The sequence below is a fragment of the Caloenas nicobarica genome, chromosome 10 (genome assembly GCF_036013445.1).
Source record: "Caloenas nicobarica isolate bCalNic1 chromosome 10, bCalNic1.hap1, whole genome shotgun sequence".
Classification (NCBI taxonomy): Eukaryota; Metazoa; Chordata; class Aves; order Columbiformes; family Columbidae; genus Caloenas; species Caloenas nicobarica.
In genome coordinates, this window is record NC_088254.1 from 942,511 (window position 1) to 964,687 (window position 22,177).

At 50.9% G+C, this 22,177-nt stretch overlaps 1 protein-coding gene across 1 annotated transcript; it reads right to left on the minus strand.

Moving 5' to 3' along the window:
* Positions 1 to 205: 205 nt before the first annotated feature.
* On the minus strand, positions 206 to 21,872 carry LOC135992564 (uncharacterized). The gene is made up of 8 exons (XM_065641851.1): positions 21,800 to 21,872; positions 21,321 to 21,394; positions 20,867 to 21,051; positions 18,610 to 18,735; positions 10,055 to 10,171; positions 9,094 to 9,195; positions 1,342 to 1,744; positions 206 to 350 (listed from the first exon to the last, which is right to left on the minus strand). Exons 4-8 carry the CDS (start codon positions 18,659 to 18,661, stop codon positions 206 to 208), a joined length of 819 nt encoding a protein of 272 aa, XP_065497923.1. The 5' UTR covers positions 18,662 to 18,735; positions 20,867 to 21,051; positions 21,321 to 21,394; positions 21,800 to 21,872.
* Between the last annotated feature and the right edge of the window lie 305 nt (positions 21,873 to 22,177).

Genomic DNA, 22,177 nt, shown 5'->3' on the forward strand with positions numbered 1-22,177 from the left:
ATGGCTCCAGTGTACATCATAACAGGACAATCTTTGTTTACCTCTTATACATTTTTTTTCTTTTTCCACTAGTGATATTGTTGTTTTCAAAGAAATGCCACCCTACATCTCCACCTGCTTAAATATCCACCCATGTTGTGTGATCCAGAGACCTTGTTTAACCGGGGACTGTCTTAAATACAAGTGAAATAAATGAACATGATTTTTAAATTTTTTTATTTTTTAGGGATTTTTTCCTGTGTCTGAGACCCATTCTCATTGTATCAGGGATGAATGGGAAATGAAAATGGTGGAGAGAGGGCAGGGGAGGTGGGAGAGACTCGACGGAGCTGAGCTGGGCTGGAAAGTACCTGGGAGAGAAAAAACATCAGCCTGTATCTCGTGCTGCATGACCATGCAGGGTGAAGACTCACACCAGGGGCTGTAGTGCAGAGCCAGGGCTTGTGGGAGGGATCAATGTCCTGCAGGTGCAGGAGAGAGGAGGCTGCTCTGTGACCTTGGTGGCATGGACAGACCAGGAAGGTGACCCAGGGCCTTCGTCACTCCCCAGCCACTGGCCACCTCTCATGGGCTATTTCCAGCACTGGCCGCTCAGCCCAGGTTTACGGGTGAGGTTCCCTGTGAGGCCATCTCCATCCTCCTGCTGGGCTCAGGGCCCGTCTCAGGGAATGGCCAGCCCTGCCCAGCCTCTCTCCTGGCCCAGACCCTGGCAGACCCTGGAGCAGGGCTGTCTGTGAACCCCACAGCTGACACAGCCTCTCTAGGAGCTTGGAGAGGCTGCCACGCAGGAAGGCCATGGGGTGAGAAAGCACCAAGGACCATGTGGGCATCACACTGGGAGACCGTTCCCCACCCCAAATGCACCCTGTCCTGTGCTGTGCCTGCACCGTGGGGCTGTGGGACCATGTGTGGGGCAGCAGGGCTGGGCTGTCACAGCACAGGGTGCAGACAGGGGCCACAAGCAGCTGCCAGGGGCGACAGCAAGGACAAGTACAGACAAGGAGTCTATGTGCATCACCTTTGCTGTGCAGGGATGACTTTGGGAAGGGCAAAGCTCACCTGGAGTTGGTGGCTGCAAGAAAACAGACCACTGCATCAGAGACCAAGGCAGAACAAGGGAAATGCAGGGCTGTTACTGGGTGGGGAGGGGAATTTAATAACAGCAGAGAGTGATGCTGGGGTTGAGGGACTCAATGCCTTCTGTGTCTGGGTCTTAACTGGAACACCCACCCAGGCCTCTCTGCTCAATGAAGGGGTTCAAGGAAGAGAGCACATCTTGGCAGGAACCTCAGGAAGCCCTAGAAGGACAAACACCCGTGTCTGCCCCTGCAGGGGACTCACCCTGGCAATGGCACAGGCTGGGGCTGCCTGGCTGCGAGCAGCTCTGTGGGAAAGGTCTGGGTGGGCAGGGAGCTGGGCAGGAGGCAGCGTGTGCCCTGGTGCAAGGGAGGCCAGGAGCACCCTGGGCTGTGCCACCAGGAGCATGGCCAGGAGATGGAGGGAAGGGATTCTCTGGAATACTCCATCCAGATCTCAGATCCCAATTCAGGAAAGACGTTGGCAAGCTGGAGTGGGTTGAGCAAAGGGCCCTGGGGACAGCCAGAGACTGGAGCACTTTGCCTGTGGGGAGAGGCTGAGGGAGCCGGGCTTGTCCATGCCAGAGAAGGGAAGGCTGACGGGGACCTCATCACAGCCTGCCAGTGCCAACGAGGAGGTGATGGAGAATGCAGAGCCAGGCTCTTCACTGTAGTGCATTGCAGAAGGACAAAAAACAAAGAGTGGAAGGTGAAAGAGGTGAGGTTCAGCCAGGACATAAGGAAAAGTTTTTTCCCTAGAGCAGGGGTGTCAAATTCACTTTCACCGGGGGCCACATCTGCCTCACGGTTGCCTTGAAAGGGACGAATGTAATTTTAGGACTGTATATATACAACTATTCCTACATTTATACAGTCTTAAAATTACAGTTGGCCCTTTGAAGGCAACCGTGAGGCTGATGTGGTCCCGACGAAAATGAGTTTGACACCCCTCCCCCAGGAGCTCAGCCAAGTGCTGCCTCGGGTCACCCAGAGAGGCTGAGCAGCCTGTGTCCTTGGACGTTTTCAAACTCTGATTGAATCAGGGCTTGAACACCTTGGTCTGACCCAGTTTGTGACAGCTTGGACTGCAGACTCCTGAGGGCCCTTCAACCTCACTTCTCATATGATCCCATTGTGATGTTGGGCTCTGTTTCTAACTGGTCAGAGCAGACGATTATGGGCCATGAATCCACCTGTGCTGTAGGTGACCATCTAAACCAACATCTCAACCAGTGAACCAGTCAACGTCTCAGTGTGACTCGCTCTGGGCAAAGTGTGAAGAGTCCTGGGCAGGGAAGGTTTAGAGGGCATGGGGCCCTATACAAGACAGAAAGTGATCTTGGCTTAATGCCTGTAGGCCCATCAGATGTCAGTTAATGCAAATGCAAATGAAAATAAGAACTGAAGACAAACATTCCAAGCAAAGAAAGATGTCAACATACTTTTTTTTTTTTCAAGTCTTTGAGAGGTTTTCTTTTGTTCAAAAAGGAAAGTGTTTTCCAGAAATGGAAATGGATATAAGACACACACGTCTTCAGCTACACGGATAAGCTTTTTACGTATTACTTTTTACATATTTTAAAAAAATGTCAAAAAGTGAATTAGCGGGAAGCGTACTAAGGGGAGGAGAACGTTGGTCTTCCCCTGTACTTCTATTACCAACACGCTATTATTCCATCTCCCTTGTCATTCAGGAGTTTCCAGCTCTCCTGATTCAAGGTCCATGTCAAAGGAAAACGTTTCAGCAGACTGTCTGGACACACACCCTTCCCAGCACTCTCGGGTTTTCTCCTCCGCTTCCTCTTTGGTCATTCAGTTGCCTCTCAACTGTTTGGTTTCTGCTTGGAGCTTCAGGGAGTTACAAACTTGCCCCATTCTTCAGAGCTCTAATTAACATGGCAGTCAACACATTATTTGTGTTTATATCTATCCTTTCCTAACTCTGTCTAAAACAGTCCCTTGTGGACGGTGGACCTGATCAGATCCAGCTTAGACAGTTGTGGAAAGTGTTTTACTCTATTAAATTGTATTGTCTTTACTTGTTGGCATCGAAGAGAAACCTTTCTGTGCCTGAGTGCAGCCAGGTCTCTAAGGAGAGCAGGTGGGAGCTGCTGCAGAGGAGCTGCACCATCCACCTGCAGACCTCAGTGGAGAAGTCTGATGTGAGGAAAAGTGATGCAAGTCCCAGGTGGCCAAGGAGGGAACTGGCAGACTGGGGGGGAGGGATGAGGAGCAAGGTTGTCCATACAATGTCCGACCTTAGGGGACAGCTTCTCCTGCCTGTCCCAGTGTATTCAGGTGACCCTCTGGATTAATGCCCAGTGTAGAATTCTGCTGTCACTTCTTCTATGAAATCAAGAATGACAGAAAGTACCATTGAAAGAAAAAACCTTCCCTTATGAATTCTTTGAAATCTTCATCACGAAGTAACCCACTGAAACCTCTCCAAATAGTTGTACAAGTCTTGCAGACATGAAGAAAATGACAGGAAAAGACATGGCTCGTTAGGGCTTTTTGTATTTTAATGAGCCCCATGGCGTATTTGGTGCTGAGTCCATGAACCTCAGATACCAAGAGCAGACTGAAGAATCTCCTCAAGAAGTCCAAGTCAGAAGCAAACTCCAAAGTTCCTTGAAGCATTAATGGGTGCCACTGAGGCCATCATTGACGAAGCCACCCCAGGGACTCGTTAGAACAGATAATTGGAGACTGTGATTACATCAGGCAAAGGCAAAGTGCAGCAGCTCTGATGCTGAGAAAACCCTTGGTTTGTTTGATGAAGGAGGATGGTCAAACCTTGAGCCCCTGCCCCTACGAAGGGAGATCCTGTCCCTCACGTGTGTCTCAGGGCTCTTGCTGGGGATGTGGGGAGTGCGATGCCATTGAGGGACAACAATGTGACACCTCTCAAACTCCCTTGGGGAGGTGCAAGGAGCAATGAGGCCTCATGGCCATGACAATGATGGGTCTCCTCTTAGGCCTCAGTGGCAGGGACATCAGCCATAGCCAAGGGGACAAAGACCTTGGGCCTTCCAGGGACATTCAGCCTCACCCTTGGCCATCTCCACCACAGGCCGTTCTACACTGTCCCAGGCCTGTGGCTGTTTCCCTGCAGGCTGCAGACACCCCATGCGCTTCCCCACCTTGTGCTCACCCCAGTATGTCCCTTCCTGTGCTGCTGTCTCTCCATCCTCCCCAGCTGTTCCTTGAAACACAAAGCCATGGCTGATCCAGACTCCTCTGGATGTCCACAGCACTATGCTCAGAATGACATTTCTTTATCCTCAGATCCACTCTGGACCTCCAGAGCTGCAGTTTTTTATGGCTTTCCTTTCTCATGCTGTTTCCCACCACCAAAAAGAGTGTCAGCATCTTGGGAAGTGATTTTCAAGATTTCCCGAGCTACTATTATTCTTCCCTGCCATGGTTTTACCCCAGCCAGCAACTAAGACCATGATAGCTGGTCACATACTTCCTCCACCCCGCCAAAGGGGGACAGGGGAGAGAAGTGAAAGGGAAGGGACAAACTCGTGGGTTGAGAAAAAACAGTTTAATAAGACAACAATGTAATAATAAAATACTACTACTACTAATATACTAATACTAAAGTGCCTTTCTTATGAGAAGGGACTGAGAGAGCTGGGTCTGTTCAGCCTGGAGAAGGATGAGAGGCGATCTCATCAATGTTTATAAATATCTTAAGGATGGATGTCAAGAGCCTGGGACCAGACTCATTTCAGTGATGCCCAACGATAGGATGACAGGCAACAGGCACTGAAGCACAGGAGGTTCCATCTGAATATGAGGAAAAATTTCTCTACTTTGAGGTTGACAGACACTGGAACAGGCTGCCCAGAGAGGTTCTGGAGTCTCCTTCTCTGGAGACATTCAAACCCGCCTGGACACTTCCTGTGAAATCCACTCTAGGTGATCCTACTTTAGCAGGTGGGTTGGATTAGATGATCTCCAGGGGTCCCTTCCAACTGCAACCATTCTGTGATTCTGAGTATAAACCCACAGTGAGATGCCCCAATTTACTCAGCTGGATGCCTTCCCTTGGCGGGACTAAAGGAGATCCATTCCTGACCCTCCCTGGGTGTCCTGACCAATGATGGGACAATGAAACAGTGCTTTCTGGACCTAACTCTAGTTTTGACAGGCGAAATTACATAGCTGGAAAGAAGTGGAATGCCTTCTTTGCCTCAGTCTTTTACAGTCAAACCAGTTGTGCTCCAGGTACACATCCCCCTGAGCCAGAAGACAGGGACAGGGAGCAGAATGTAGTCCAATAATCCGAGGGGAAATGGTTGGTGACCTGTTACACCACTTAGACACACACAAGTCTATGGGGGCAGATGGGATCCATCCAAGGCTGCTGAGGGAGCTTGCAGATGTGATCACTAAGCCACTTTCAATTGTGAATCAGCAACCCTGGCTAACTGGGGAGGTCCAGTCGACTTGAAGTTGGCGTATGTGATGCCTGTCTACAAGAAGGGTCAGAAGGAGGATCCAGGGAATTACAGGCCTGTCAATCTGACCTCGGTGGCAGGGAAGCTCATGGAACAGGTCATCCTGAGTGACATCACATGGCACACACAGGACAACCAAGCAATCAGGCCCAGTCAGCATGGGTTTATGAAAGGCAGGTCCTGCTTGACCAGCCTGATCTCCTGTGACAAGGTGACCTGCTTACTTGATGAGGGAGAGGCTGAGGATGCTGTGTACTTGGACTTCAGTAAAGCCTTTGACACTGTATCCCACAGCATCTCCTGGAAAAGCTGCAGCTCATGGCCTGGATGGGTGTATCTGCGATAGATAAAGAACTGGCTGGAGGGCTGGGCCGAAAGAGTTGTGGTGAACGGAGCCAAATCCAGTTGGTGGCCGGTCGTCAGTGGTGTCCCCAGGGCTCAGTATTGGGGCCAGTTCTGTTTAATCTCTTTATCAATGATCTGGATGAGGGGATTGAGTGCGCCCTCAGTATGTTTGCAGATGACACCATGCTGGGTGTGAGCGTTGATCTGCTGGACGGTAGGAAGGCTCTAAAAAGGGATCTGGAATGGCTGGATGGTTGGGCTGAGGCCAGTTGTCTAAGGTTCAACAAGGTCAATCGCAGGGTCCTGCACTTGCGTCGCAACAACCCCAGGCAGCGCTACAGGCTCGGGGAAGAGTAGCTGGAAAGCTGCCCAGCAGAAAAGGACCTGGGGGTGTTGATTGACAGCAGCTGAATATGAGCCAGGGTGTGTCCAGGTGGAAAAAAGGCCACCAGCATCCTGGCTTTTATCAGGAAGAGTGTGGGCAGCAGGACCAGGGCAGTGATCGTCCCCTGTACTGGCACCGGTTAGGCCACACCTGCAGTCCTGGGGTCAGTTTTGGGCCCCTCACTATAGGAAAGACCTTGAGGTGCTGGAGGGAGTTCAGAGAAGGGCAATGGAGCTGATGAAGACCCTGGAGCACAAGTGTGATGGGAGTGGCTGAGGGACCTGGGGCTGTTCAGCCTGGAGAACAGGAGGCTGAGGGGAGACCTTCTGATCTCTGAACTGCCTGAAAGGAGGTTGGAGCATGGAGGGTGTTGGTCTCTTCTCCCTGGTAGCAAGTGACAGGACAAGAGGAAAAGGCCTCAAGCTGCACCAGGGGAGGTTTAGATTGGATGTTAGGAAAAAAATTATTCACAGAAAGGGTTGTCGGGCATTGGAAGAGGCTGCCTGAAAAGAAGAGGTTTGTTTTTCTGCCAGAAATATGTTTCAGGAATTGCTCTGAGGATTTTTCTCCTCCACCTTCATCTCCACTGCCAGCTCTCCACAGTGACAATCAAGCCAAGTGAATTCAACCCGCAAGGACTAGGAGCAGAGATGAGGCTTATCTCAGAGCAGGAGGGAGATTCCCATGAGAGCTGATGAGCGCTACATCAGCAAAACTGTAACTGTTAGAAAACAAGGGACAGCGGTGGAGGCAGAGCCTCCCCTGTCCTGCTGGAATGGCAGGAGAATCATGTGGCCCTGCCAGCAGGCACGTGCACTCTTGGGTTCTGCTCCTATTGCAGCCAAGGATGTGCTAAGAAAGGATCCTGCAGGCTTTGCAGCTCTTCTGCCATGAGGAGAGCAGAGCAGCTTCAGCTGCTGTTACAAAAAGGCAGAGAAGCAGAGCTCACTGTGGTGAGATCGGCACAGTAGTGATTCTGCTGACTCTTCCCCCTCACGGAATCGCACGGGCTGGCAGCTGTGTGCACCGTGCTGGGGCCCAGCACCCTGGGCAACATGTAGGTGCTTGGACCTGCAAGAGGAATGGGAAGAGAAGAAACCTCTGGGGCAGAGACAGGCACCCTGCAAAGGCTGCTGTGGCAGCTGCACGTCCCCCTGAGATCTGGAGCCTTCAGTGGGGCAGTTGATGGCTCTTTAGCACCTTTTGTGCCCCACCGTGCCTGTCCCCACATATGCATCAGAGTGGTACCAAGGTGCTGTCAGTCACATCCTCCCCTGCCCCGGCAGGGTCACTTCACCTCCACTGGCTGGCGGGGCAGGAAGGGTGGGACCCTCGGTCAATTGACAGGGTCCTTAACGGGACCCTGAGTTGGTTGACAGGGTCCTCAACAAAGGAGGTGCCCAGAGTAGCTGCAAAGCTTCTGGACCATGTTGTAATGCCCACAGCCACATCTGACCAGACTATAAAACGGGGTTCCCACAGAAGACCCCTTTGAGTGGTCTTCTCGGAGCTGCGGGTCTGTGAAATGGAGCCCTTTCCTTAGACTGGGACGCTGTCTAAGGAGACTTCCCGGGATTGAGAGCGCCTCAGCTCCTCGTTTGGTGAGTGGTTATTTACTGGATAGATCCTTGAATGAGTCCTTGTCTAACCAGGCAAGCATGAGCCCTCGCCTAACCCAGGCGAGTGATTGTTTCTTGTGGGTTTCCTGGACTCAGAGGCCTCTGGTTTTGTTTCTTGTGACTGAATGCATGCACGTTGTGCATCCTCATTATTCTTATGTTGTTGTACCACAATAATTCCCTCAACTGATATCTGAACCTGTATTTTATGTTGTTACAGTGCTAACTAATTGTATAAACCCTGTTTCTAGTCGGTGTATTTGCTACACTTTTCCAGCCAGAATAAAGTCTGGTTTGAACTTGTTGTCCACCTAAAACTGACTTTGAGGTGCCTCCGTGACACCTGCTCAGAGGAGCAGGAAGCATGTCTGCCCCCTTTCCCAATCCTTCCACCTTCTGCCACGCTGGGGCACTGTTGGCAGCTCCGAAACTGAGCTGTCAGTGCTTCTGTGGAATGAGATGAGTTTGTGCTGGAACTGCAAGAACCAGGAAGAAGAAATCCCCGAGGGGTTCACTGGAACTTCACAGCTCTGGTAAAACCATCCGCCCGCTGTACCCCTATTTCCTCAGAGCCAGCAGCACAGCTTGGGTGGGGGGAAAGGCACAGATCAGACCTCGGGGCTGAGAGATAAGCACAAGCATCTGCCAAGGCATCTGCAGCCAACCAGGAACACTCCCCACTTGCTTCTACTGCACATGAAGGAAGCTTGTCAGGAAACAGCTGTGTCCTGCAGTAGAGGCTTTGAACTGGCCCTGGTTAACAAGCTGAGCAGCAGATTGTCAGTAGAGGATGCTTGAGCTGCAAGGGTGAGGCAGTATTCTGACATCGGGCCTGTGACAAACTGCAAGGGTCAACGGCAGGGGAACAAGCGTTGGTGGAAAAACAAGAAGCAAGGACTCGATTGACTGACTGATACACTGATTGATTGATACATTAAGGCCAGAGGGATTGATACAGGCTTGATACATCAAGGACAGGGGGGTAACTTGTGACTGATCAAAAAATGCTTTTATGGTAGCAACTTTGGTAGGAATGCAAAACATATCGCTTATGTAATGCCTAACTTAGCAAACCAGCAATGCTTGAGCAAGCATCCTAGCAAGTCTAAATACAAGCCTGAATTTGTAATAAATGACTCTCATTGCACCTCCGTACCTCATACGCTACGCAAGGGTACGCATCTCCCTGCATCACTTACCTGGAGGGAGGTCAGTTTTGATGCCCCTGTGCCGGAAGGACATGGACTGCACAGGAGGGCACTTAAGGACGTGTCTGTTGGACTTCTCAGGGCAGTAATCGCCTAGGGCAGAGGACAATAGCACAAAAGCAGTGAAGTTGTGGCCTTTTCTCTCAAGCCAAGGAGGCAATTTCAACAAGAGCAGCTATCCTTAACAGCTGCAGAAGTGCCAGCTGCTGGAAAACATCTACAGCTCATTGAAGGGGTGAGCTGAGCCTTTTGCACCCATCTAACTTTTGTGCCACTGTCAAAGGGAAGGGTGAAAATGTAATTGTCTTGTCTGAACAAACAGCTGGGGAAATGTTACTCATTTGGTCCAGGCATGAGCTCAGTGTTTATCTCGGGAAGTCCACCCATGGGAGAGGCTGCAGCCACGTACTCCCCATTCCTGGCCATGGAGGCTCCGCGCAATATCGAGGACCTGGCAAGCAGCTGTCTTCTGCAGGAGGTTCTGCCCCTTGACAGGGGTAAGTGGGGGCTTTGGGGGGTTGTGGTTCAGGTAACCTATGAAGAACAGCACGTGAAAGGCCACCTGCAGGCAACTGCGTTCAAAGCTCCTTTGAAGCTGCAGGAGACTGAGCTGCCAAGCTCAGAAAATTCCCGTGCTGTTCTCTCCAAGAGTAATAAAGGTGAGCTGTACTGTGCCTTGTAGTGACAAACAGTAAATCTCTAAGCATAAAAGCTTCTGCAACTGCATTGCTAAATAATCTTAAAAAGAAACAGGACCTCCTGACAGTCTGGCTCCAGTGATAATCATGGAGAAATAAAAACTAAAAAACAAAACAAACCTCACATGTACTGGGTTTGCGTGGGAAGGTTTTAGGAGCAGGGGGCTTCTGTGAGAAGGGGGAAAAAGGGAAACGGGTTTGTAGCTGATTTTACCACGGGTGTGCTCAACACACCGCTTGGATCCTTGTTTTACCTGTTGTTCCTCGGACTGAGTATTTGGGTCCAGGGCTGGTGAACTGGGCCATGATGGGGCCCCATGGGCCATGAGGTCTCCAAGTCCCAACCGGCCTCCGTCCATGCTGCGAGATGCCTGAGGAAAGAGCAGAAGAGCATCTCGGTACTTTGACCTGTGCCTTAGGAGTTTTCAATCGCTCTTCAGATGATTGTGCCGTACACTAGTAGAGTGAACTTGCCATCAAACTTGGTTAAGTCGCGCTTTTCCAACATCATATTAAAACCACTTTTGCTAATATCTTTGACAGGGGTTCTCTAAGCCATCTCAGTCACCCATTGGTGACATCCTGGTCCTGTACCATGCGAGTCCTGTCTCACCAGAGAATACCAATGCTCTCGATAAAGAACATTTTTTACTATGAGGTTGGCGAGACCCCGGAACAGGTTGCCCAGAGCAGCTGTGGATTCCTCATCACTGGATTTGTTCAAGGCCTGGGGATGCAAATCCCCTCAGGCACAATGGAGCTCATCCCTGATGCTGAACTAGGGCAGGGAAGGAGCAGTCTCAGGACTCCACCTGTCTCAGCCGCGGCCGTCAAAAGGGATGAGGACGACAATGTCTGCATCTGCTTTGTCTCTGTGGCACAGAGCGTGGCGAGCAGTGAGGGCAGCAGACATCTGGCAAGAGAGGTTGTGGTGTCAGCGGCCAGGGGACCCTGGGGACAGCCTGGGACTGTCATGGAAACGCACTATGACATCGGGAGGCTGTGATATTGCATCACCTGGCTGATCCAGGGCTGGGGATGTCCAGCCTGCAGGGCCAGACTTTCCTGAGATCTGCTTTCCTGCATCAACGTGTATTTTCAGGGTGCACGTGAGACAGATTTGGAACGTCAGGAGAGAGTGGGGGAGCTTTCCAAAGCACCTGGTTTTTACACTGCCCTTGCACTCACTGACGGTGTTGACAAGTGACACAGCGGTCACAGAGCTCTGCTGGGGAGCAGAGGCTTTGCCTGCTGAGGCAAACCAACACTTCCAGATTCACCGCTCTAAGACTGTTAGAGGCGATTTGGGCTTCAATACCAGAACAAAAGCATTTCCGTTACAGTACCTCAGCCACCACCTCTGTGATCGTCTTGGCAGGGACCAATGAACACCGTGTTGGAAAACACGTGACAGCTATAAAAAGTGTCCTGTCCTCCTCAAATCATTCTTTCCCTCATACCCTCAGATTACCGCAGTAATAATTATATAGCTGCATGAAGAAAATTAAGTCCCTTTCAGCCAAGCCAGATGTGGACAGGCTGGAGAGGGTCCAGAGAAGGGCCACAGAGATGATCAAAGGACGGGGCAGCCGCCATACGAGCAAAGGCTGAGAGAACCGGGCTTGTTCAGCCTGGAGAAAAGGCGGCTCAAGGAGAGCTCAGCACCATGTTCCAGTGTTTCCAGGGTGGCTACAAAGATGGACATGCCCTTTGTACAAGGAGTCCCAGGGAAAAGACAAGGGCTGATGGGTACAAGCTACTCCTGGGGAGATCCTGACTGGACACAAGAAGGATCTAATCGCTCTAATCGAGCATGCGCGTGATTCGCACTTCTTGGTATTTATTACATATACCTATCACATATTCATTTGTTTCTAGTGCTCAGTTAATGCATTAAACATAAATTATTTCCATAACCCCGCCCTTTACCGGAATTCCATCTTTGGTACTCCAGAGTCTTCATCAGGGATGTCTGGTGGGGCCTAAGTTGTATCAGTTATTTTGTACATTGTGTTCCATGGTTCCCTACCTGTGCTGGGCATTCTTCGTGAATCAATGTGTATATTATGTAACAACAAGAAACTGGATGATGGTCATGATGATACTGTGTGGTTTGGCACTGGTTTACTTCATTATACTGCAGCCGATAATGAATTTCTACTCGTTTCTCCTTTACCTTGAAAAACCTCCAGAAGAGATAAAAGAGCAATACAGCTATGTGTTTGCTAATTGGTCAAGTGAATCTTTAGAAAGGTTGACTAACAATACTTTCGCTTTCTCGCTAGGACAGTTTACAAATGTTTTTGAGAGCTCTGAATATCCTTGGAGCTTTGATAGAGCTATGATGGAGCTATCTGGCTTGCTGAATGTGCTTGTGCTTGTGCTAGTGTTAAGAGAAATGAGGTTAAATAGGAGGTTCGTGTCTCTTTTGAGTCCTGAGACTTGCGTTGCATCTGCTGAGGCAAAAAGCACTCCGAGCCGCTCGAAACAAAAGGCAGCTAAAGCCCCAGTTCCCCCGACCGAGGCTCAAGCTCCGGCTGCCAAGGTCACTGCTGCCTCCTCCACTGTAGATGCTGTTACTCCTCCAGCCTCAAAGGCTAACAAGGCAGCCCCTCCTTCCTCACATGCTGGGCACTGTTGCTGTTGTAATCATAACAACCACTGTGATTATGCCAATGCCAGTGACAGTCATTCAGACTCTGGAAATAATTCAGAGGATGGTGAGCCCATATCTGCATCAGTTGCCGGTTGTAAGAAAGTCACAAGAAAGACTACTCATGCTGCAGGTGATGGCAAAGGGCCAGTAGATGATGACACAGGGCCAACATCAACCCAAGGGGCATCATCAGCACAGGGAGGAGAGGAAGTGACCACTACTCGCGTCCTTTTCTCCAGGTGAGCTGAGAGAACTGTGAAAAGACTTAAGTCGTCGTGAAGGCGAGAATATCGTAACCTGGTTGCTCCGATGCTGGGATAATGGGGCTGAAACAATAGAATTGGAAGGTGGTGAAGCCAAGCAGCTGGGATCTCTCTCAAAGGATTCCACCATTGATAGGGCAATTTCAAGAGAGCACAACCCCACTACCCTCTGGACCTGACTCCTGACAGCTATGAAAGTAAGATTTCCCTACAAGGAAGATTGCATATGCACATCAGGGAAATGGAATACTATGGAGGGAGGTATCCAGTTCCTGAGAGAATTAGCTGTGCGAGAGATCATCTATTTTGGGCCAAACAGCCAAGACGGGACAGACCCAGATGGAATTGATTGTACATGACCTATGTGGCACAGATTTGTACAAAGTGCACCACCTGCATATGCTAAGTCATTGGCAGGAATGATCTGGACAGCTAGTGGTAGACAAAGGGTTTCTGACGTGATTGAGCAGCTCCGAGACAATGAGGACAGCCTTGCTGGTTCTCTACGGGCTTGTGTCTCTGCTGTGGAGAGACTGTGTGAAAAATCTGATGACCGGTTTGAAAAGCTGTTGCAAGAAATCAAAGCACTCAGAGAAGACACGTACCATTCACAACCTGCACGAACCTATGTTTCAGCTATTAGGAGAAGGCGCTTCCAATCCCAAGAGAGAGGACGGAGGCAGTCCACAAAAAGACGTTCACTGTGGTTCTTCCTGCATGAGCAGGGAGAAAACATGAATAGGTGGCATGGAACACCTACCTCAGAACTTCAAGAACGAGTACGTGAGTTAAAAGGAAAAGCTCCTAGGAAAATGGCTGCTCCAGTTTACAAAAGGGGCAGAAGAGACTCTGATGCTCTTGAAGGAACGTCTAATTCATACCCAGAGACCGTGCAAAACAGAGATTAGAGGGGCCCTGCCTCCAGCCAGGTGGAGGAAAGGGATAACAGAGCTTATTGGACTGTACAGATACAATGGCCGGGTACAACACACCCCCAGGAGTACAAAGCTTTGGTGGACACTGGTTCTCAGTGCACGATAATTCCAAGTATAAAGGAACACAACCCGTCAATATTGTTGGAGTGACTGGGGGATTCCAGGAACTGACTATTGTAGAGGCTGAAATGAGCCTATCTGGGAAAAACTGGCAAAAGCATCCCATTGTGACTGGCCCAGGTGCTCCGTGCAACCTTGGCATAGAATACCTCAGAGGAGGGTATTTTAAGGACTCAAAATGGTATCGGTGGGCATTTGGTATAGCAGCTGTGGACAGTGAGAATATTGAACAGCTGTCTGATTTGCCTGGTCTTTCAGACAACCCTTCTCTTGTAGGACTGCTGATGGTTGATGATCAGCAGGTGCCAGTTGCTACCACGACGGTGCATCGCCGACAATATCGCACCAATCGAGACTCTTTGATTCCTATTCAGAAGCTGATTCATCAACTAAAAAGCCAGGGTGTGATCAGTAAGACTCGCTCACCTTTTAACAGCCCGATTTGGCCAGTGCATAAGTCTAGTGACGAGTGGAGACTAACTGTAGACTATCGTGGCCTGAATGAAGTTATGCCACCATTGAGTGCTGCTGTGCCTGATATGCTAGAACTGCAATTTGAACTGGAGTCAAAGGCAGCCAAGTGGTATGCCACCATCGACATTGCTAATGTATTTTTCTCTATCCCTTTAGCAGCAGAATGCAGGCCGCAGTTTGCTTTCACCTGGAGGGGCATCCAGTACACATGGAATTGCTTGCCCCACGGGTGGAAACACAGTCCTACCATCTGCCGTGGACTGATTCAAACTACGCTGGAACACCGGAACACTTGCTCCGCTGCAAGACAATCTGCTGGCAGGGCCACCTTCCAAGCTCGGCTCATGGATGCAAATCCTTTTCAACTGGATAGCAGTGGCAAGACCAAGGCAATTCCTTCTTGAGGAGCACTGCAGAGCTCACCCTCCTCATCTCCTACACAGCAACGCTCAGGAGCCCTAAGAGATAGGATGTAGAGGGCTTGCAAGGGCTTGCAGGGGCTTGCAGTGCTTTGGAACACCCACTGGTGTCCTACACAGGGACAGCAAGGATTCTTGCCCACAAGGTCCATCAGCTCAGAGGCACTTGGGCACTCTGGCAAGTCCGCCAGATAGCTCCAGCTCAAGGGAGGATAGGGCTTGGGCAGCTCCTGGGAAGCATGAGCAGCCTGTGGGACAAGGAGCCAGGTCTGGCTCACATGCTCAGGGAACAGCCCATGGCCAGCACTGGGCTCAGCAAGGAATTTTTTCCCCCGGGGCACATTGGCACTGGTCCCCGGAGGGGACCAAAGCACCAAAGCACCAAAGCACCAGAACACTTGCAGTATATTGATGACATCATTGTATGGGGTGACACAGAGAAAGAAGTCTTGGAGAAAGGTGAGAGAATAATTCATATTCTTTTGGATGCTGGTTTTGCCATAAAATGTAGTAAGGTCAAGGGACCTGCACAAGAGATCCAGTTTTTAGGAATAAAATGGCAAGATGGTCGTCGTCAGATCCCAATGGAGGTGATCAACAAAATTGCAGCTATGTCTCCACCTGCTAATAAGAAGCAGACACAGACTTTCTTGGGTGTTGTAGGTTTTTGGAGAATGCATATTCCCGACTACAGCCAGATTGTGAGCCCTCTCTATCAAGTGACTCGTAAAAAGAACCAGTTTGAGTGGGGACCAGAACAACGACAAGCCTTTGAACAAATCAAGCGTGAGATAACTCATGCGGTGGCCCTTGGACCAGTTCAGACTGGATTAGATGTTAAAAATGTGCTCTACACCGCAGCTGGAGATAATGGTCCTACCTGGAGCCTCTGGCAGAAAGCACCAGGAGAAACGCGAGGTCGACCCTTAGGTTTTTGGAGTCGAGGATACAAAGGATCTGAGGCCAACTATACTCCAACTGAAAAGGAAATACCTGCAGCTTATGAGGGAGTCTGAGCCACTTCAGAAGTGATTGGTACTGAAGCACAGCTCCTCCTGGCACCTCGACTGCCGGTGCTGAGCTGGATGTTCGAAGGGAAGGTTCCCTCCAAGCATCATGCAACCGATGCTACGTGGAGTAAATGGATTGCATCGATCACGCAACGAGCTCGAATTGGAAGTCCCAATCGCCCAGGGATCTTAGATGTGATTACAGACTGGCCAGAAAGTAAATGCTTTGGGATGTCTCCAGATGAGGAGGAAGTAACACGTGCTGAAGAAGCACCACCGTATAATACCCTTTCAGAGACTGAAAAGCGGTATGCCCTGTTCACAGATGGATCCTGCCGTCTTGTAGGAAAACATCGAAGGTGGAAAGCTGCTGTGTGGAGTCCTACACGACGAGCTACAGAAGCCACTGAAGGACAAGGTGAATCTAGTCAATTTGCAGAAGTGAAAGCCATCCAGCTGGCCTTGGACATTGCTGAACAAGAAAAGTGGCCAATGCTTTATCTCTACACTGACTCATGGATGGTGGCAAATGCCTTGTGGGGGTGGCTACAGCAATGGAAGAAAAACAACTGGCAATGCAGAAGTAAACCCATTTGGGCTGCCACACTGTGGCAAGACATTGCTGCTCGGCTAGAGAGCCTGCCTGTGAAAGTTTGTCATGTAGATGCTCATGTGCCTCAAAGTCGAGCCACCGAGGAACATCAAAACAACCATCAAGTGGATCAAGCTGCTAAGATTAAAGTAGCTGAAGCCGACTTGGACTGGCAACATAAAGGTGAACTTTACCTAGCTCAGTGGGCCCATGATGCTTCAGGGCATCAAGGAAGAGATGCAACATATAAATGGGCTTGTGATCGAGGGGTGGACTTAACTATGGACGCTATTTCACAGGTTATTAATGAATGTGAAACTTGCACCGAAATCAAACAAGCTAAAAGGTTAAAGCCTGTATGGTATGGAGGGCGATGGTGTAAAGTATAAGTATGGAGAGGCTTGGCAAATTGATTGTATTACACTTCCACAAACACGTCAAGGTAAGCACTATGTACTTACAATGGTAGAAGCAACCACCGGATGGTTGGAAACATATGCTGTACCCCATGCTACAGCCCGGAATACGATCTTGGGCCTTGAAAAGCAAGTCCTTTGGCGACATGGTACGCCAGAAAGAATTGAATCAGACAATGGCACTCATTTCAAAAACAGTCTTATAGACAACGGGGCCAAAAAACATGGTATTGAGTGGGTATATCACATTCCATATCAAGCACCAGCTCCTGGGAAAACTGAAAGGTACAATGGTTTGTTAGAAACGACACTAAAAGCACTGGGTGGTGGAACCTTTAAAAACTGGGATTCACATTTAGCAAAAACCACTTGGTTGGTCAACTCTAGGGGATCAACCAATCGAGCCGGGCCTGCCCAATCAGAACTTCTACGTACTGTAGAAGGAGATAAAGTCCCTGTAGTACACATGAAAAATATGTTAGGGAAGGCAGTCTGGGTTACTCCTGCCTCAGGCAAAGGCAAGCCCATTCATGGGACTATTTTTGCCCAAGGAACTGGCAGCACCTGGTGGGTGATGCTTAAGGATGGAGAAGTTCGGTGTGTACCTCAAGGGGATTTGATTTTAGGTGAAAATATTCAATACTGAACTGCATTATGTTAACTGCCATACTAACAGTGTTTAATAAGTGTCTTTCAGATCAAGACAGTGGTGATGAAACCAGAGCTAGCTTCTACAAGTGGCGCCTGACAACTTCTTTGAAGTTGATGTCTTTAACCCACAAACAGTGGTCATGAGATGCACTAGATGTACCATTTTTTTCTGCCCTGGGAGACTGTTGTGATAAATGAACTTAATGAACTTTTTGAAGGATGGTCCACAGACTAAGAGAATGATGAATTATACTTGTGTATATATGTACATATATGTATATATAGTAGTAGTAATTAATTAGATTGTATTGATAAGGTCTAAGTATGCCGTGAATGGCATGTCATAAGGGGTGGAATGTCCTGGTTTTGTTAAAAACAAGTTTCTCTTTCAGTGAATTTCCCTGTCAGCTAAAGTCTTCTTACTAACTGCAGTTTTCCTGAAAGTTAGGTACATGTTTTGGTAGACATAGCAATGGAATGCAAGGTCATTGATAGTGATGCATCCCGCGAGATGTGCAAGCAGGAGGTGAACTGAAAATTGACCAACTAAAGTGTTCCATCCCATTCACCCCATACTTCATATAAAGGTGGAGGATCACAAGGATCTCGTCCCTTTCCCTTACGGCCGACATAGGGAGAGGACCTTGCGAGTTGTCCCTGCGAACTGAGGCCTAGTGACAGACTGAATCCAGTTCCGGTTGGCTGCAGAGTCCAGTCCAGGACTTTGGGTGCCAGCCCCACATCTGCCAGAGCAGTTGCCGGGACTTTCAAGATTGGTTTTGTGTATTTTGAATTATTTTCTCTATTTCTTATTAGTAACATTAGTAAAGCATGTTTAATTTTTTCCAACTCTCTTCTCTCGGTCCTTCTTTCCCTCCCAACTGCCTGTCCTTAGTGGGAAGCGGGGGGAGGGAGGGGCTGAAGGGAAAAGGTGGGGGAGAGGAAGTTAATAGTACATCTGCCACGGTTTTATTGTCACCCCGCAATCAAACCACGACACTGACAAACAGTAAATCTCTAAGCATAAATGCTTCTGCAACTGCATTGCTAAATAATCTTAAAAAGAAACTGGACCGCCTGACAGTCTGGCTCCAGTGATAATCATGGAGAAATAAAAACTAACAAACAAACAAACAAACCTCACATGTACTGGGTTTGCATGGGAAGGTTTTAGGAGGAGGGGGTTTCTGTGAGAAGAGGGAAAAAGGGAAACGGGTTTGTAGCTGATTTTACCATGGGTGTGCTCAACACACCGCTTGGATCCTTGTTTTACCTGTTGTTCCTCGGACTGAGTATTTGGGTCCAGGGCTGGTGAACTGGGCCATGATGGGGCCCCATGGGCCATGAGGTCTCCAAGTCCCAACCGGCCTCCGTCCATGCTGCGAGATGCTGATAAAGCCTGAGGAAAGAGCAGAAGAGCGTCTTGGTACTTTGACCTGTGCCTTAGGAGTTTTCAATCACTGTTCAAATGATCGTGCCGAACAGTAATAGTGAACTTTAACCAAGTTCGATGGCATGTCGCGCTTTTACAACATCATATTAAAACCACTTTTGCTAATATCTTTGACAGGGGTTTTTCTGAGCCATCTAAGTCACCCACTGGTGACATCCTGGTCCTGTACCATGCGAGTCCTGTCTCACCAGAGAATACCAATGCTCTCGATAAAGAACATTTTTCACTATTAGGTGGGTGAGACCCTGGAACAGGTTGCCCAGAGCAGCTGTGGATTCCTCATCACTGGATTTGTTAAAGGCCTGGGGATGCAAATCCCCTCAGGCACAATGGAGCTCATCCTTGATGCTGAACTAGGGCAGGGAAGGAAGAGTCTCAGGACTTCACCTGTCTCAGCCGCGGCCGTCGAAAGGGATGAGGACGACAATGTCTGCGTCTGCTTTGTCTCTGTGGCACAGAGCGTGGCGAGCAGTGAGGGCAGCCAGAGATCTGGCAAGAGAGGTTGTGGTGTCAGCAGCCAGGGGACCCTGGGGACAGTCTGGGAGTGTCACGGAAACACACTATGACATCGGGAGGCTGTGATATTGCATCACCTGGCTGATCCAGGGCTGAGGATGTCCAGCCTGCAGGGTCAGGCCTTCCTGAGGTCTGCTTTCCTGCCTCAACACGTATTTTCAGGGTGCATGTGAGACAGATTTGGAACGTCAGCAGAGAGCGGAGGAGCTTTCCAAAGCACCCGGTTTTTACACTGCCCTTGCGCTCAGTGACGGTGTTGACAAGTGACACAGCGGTCACAGAGCTCCGCTGGGGAACAGAGGCTTTGCCTGCTGAGGCAAACCAACACTTCCAGATTCACTGCTCTAAGACTGTTAGAGGCGATTTGGGCTTCAATACCAGAACAAAAGCATTTCCATCACAGAACCCCAGCCATCACCTCTGTGATCGTCTTGGCAGGGACCAACAAAACCTGTGTTGCAAAACACGTGACGGCTATAAAAAGTGTCCTGTCCTCCCCAAATCATTCTTTCCCTCATACCCTCAGATTACCGCAGTAATAATTATATAGCTGCATGAAGAAAATTAAGTCCCTTTCAGCCAAGCCAGATGTGGACAGGCTGAAGAGGGTCCAGAGAAGGGCCACAGAGATGATCAAAGGACTGGGCAGCCGCCATACAAGCAAAGGCTGAGAGAACCGGGCTTGTTCAGCCTGGAGAAAAGGCGGCTCAGGGAGAGCTCAGCACCATGTTCCAGTGTTTCCAGGGTGGCTACAAAGATGGACATGCCCTTTGTACAAGGAGTCCCAGGGAAAAGACAAGGGCTGATGGGTACAAGCTACTCCTGGGGAGATCCTGACTGGACACAAGAAGGAAATTTTTCACCAGGAGAGCCACCAGCCATTGGAATAATCTCCCCAGGGATGTGGTGAATTCCCCAAAATTGGAGACTTTAAAGATTCAGCTGGACGGGGCGCTGGGCCAGCTCATCTAGACCGGGCTTGTGCCAGGAAAGGTTGGACCAGGTGATCCTTGCCCCTCCATCCTGGGATTCTGTGAGAATATCTGCACAGGTGTGTGCGCACATGCGTGCGCGTGTATGTAGGCGTGTGTGTATACGTGTGTGTGTGTGTGTGCACACGTATGTGGAACCAGGTCCCAGGAGCTGGGCCAGCACGGTGGGCTGTCACAGGGCATCCCACTGACCGGCATCCACATCTGGGACGGACACATCTGGGACGGACACATATGGGGGTTATGGGCTTCTCCAAAACCAGATTTCTCATTGACCCAAAACATGTCAGTGACTCGTTCACCTGAACAAAAGGGATTTGGGGTAGAGAAAACATGGGGTACAACTCCTTTCAAAACACAGCGCCTCCACTCTGACATGATGTCTCCAGCCAGATCCTTGTGTCAACCTACAAAGCGAACCCCCACTCCACGAGCCACCCAGCTGCCCACAACCCAGCGTTTCTGGACTCTGATCTTCTCCTTTCACCGCCTCCCCAAACCATTCCCTGGTTTCTTTGCCCAGACCTGGGGTACCGGCCCCACACGTGTGCCACTGGTGCCGCTCTCACCTCTGCAGCTCCCGCAGACGCTCCAGCTGGTGCTGCTGCTCCAGTGCACTGAGGCGCTGCTGGTGCTGCGCCAGCAGCTCTGCCCGCTCCTGCCTCGCGTCCTGCCGCTGCCACAGCAGCCGAGCCGCCCGCTGCTCCTTCTCCCGCCCCAGCAGCTGCTCCCGCTGCCTGTGGGTCTCCTGCACCTTCACAGAATCACAGAATCACAGAATCACAGAATGTCTGGGACTGGAAGGGACCTCGAGAGCTCATCAAGTCCAATCCCCGCGCCGGAGCAGGAACACCCAGATGAGGTTACACAGGAAGGTGTCCAGGCGGGTTTGAATGTCTGCAGAGAAGGCGACTCCACAACCCCCCTGGGCAGCCTGTTCTGTCACCCTCACTGAGAAGTTTCTTCTCCAATTTAAGTGGAACCTCCTGTGTTCCAGCTTGAACCCATTACCCCTTGTCTTACCACTGGCTGCCACCGAGAAGAGCCTGGCTCCATCCTCCTGACACCTTCACCGAGGTCCTGCCCGGAGAGAGCCCCTGAGGGGTGACGGCACAGAGCTCTTGCTGTCATCACAACACCCGCACGCTGCACCCCAAGTGCGCAGAGGATTTGGGAACAGGACGCTGAGCTCGGGCTGCTCCGCAGTCGCAGCCCTGACCCCTCTGCTGCCGCCCAGTGCTGCCCTGGCTGGGGACGTGCTGGCCACGGCACCGGCCCCTCCTCCCGCTCACCCGCGGGACAGTGCTGGTGACAGCGGACCCACCCTGGCTCACCCCTGGGGCTCCTCTGCCCCACCAGCCCCAGCCCGCCCGCCCCAGGGATGGATGCGGGAAGCGCCTCGCAGCTCCCAGCCCAGCTCCTCCCTGAGCCCGCCCCGACAGCCGCGCTCGGCGAATCCAGGGGCCGAGAGCTTCCCCCCCTGCACCCCCACCGGCTCCCACCGCCCGCCCGGGGGAACCGGGGCTGCTCGGCCCGTCACCCCCCGGCCGTGCCGAACTCCCGCCCGGCCCCGCCGCCGCACAGCGCGGCGCTCAGCCAGCCCGCCGCCCGCATGGAGCGCGCCGCCCTCGGGGAAGGACCCGTTCCCATAGCGACAGGGGCTGCGCCGCGCGGGGCCGGCCTTGGAGAGCCCCCGCTGCCATAGCAACGGGGGTGTCCGCTGCGCGGCCTGACTAGAAATAGCCCCAGAGCCGCAGCGGCTCGGGCTCTTCCCTCGCCCCGGGCTGCTCCTGCCCGTGTCGCCCTCGCTCCTCTGTCCCCAGAGCGAATCCCCCTGAAGGGACCAGAGTGGCCCTGCTGTCCCTGCGGGGCTGGAGCAG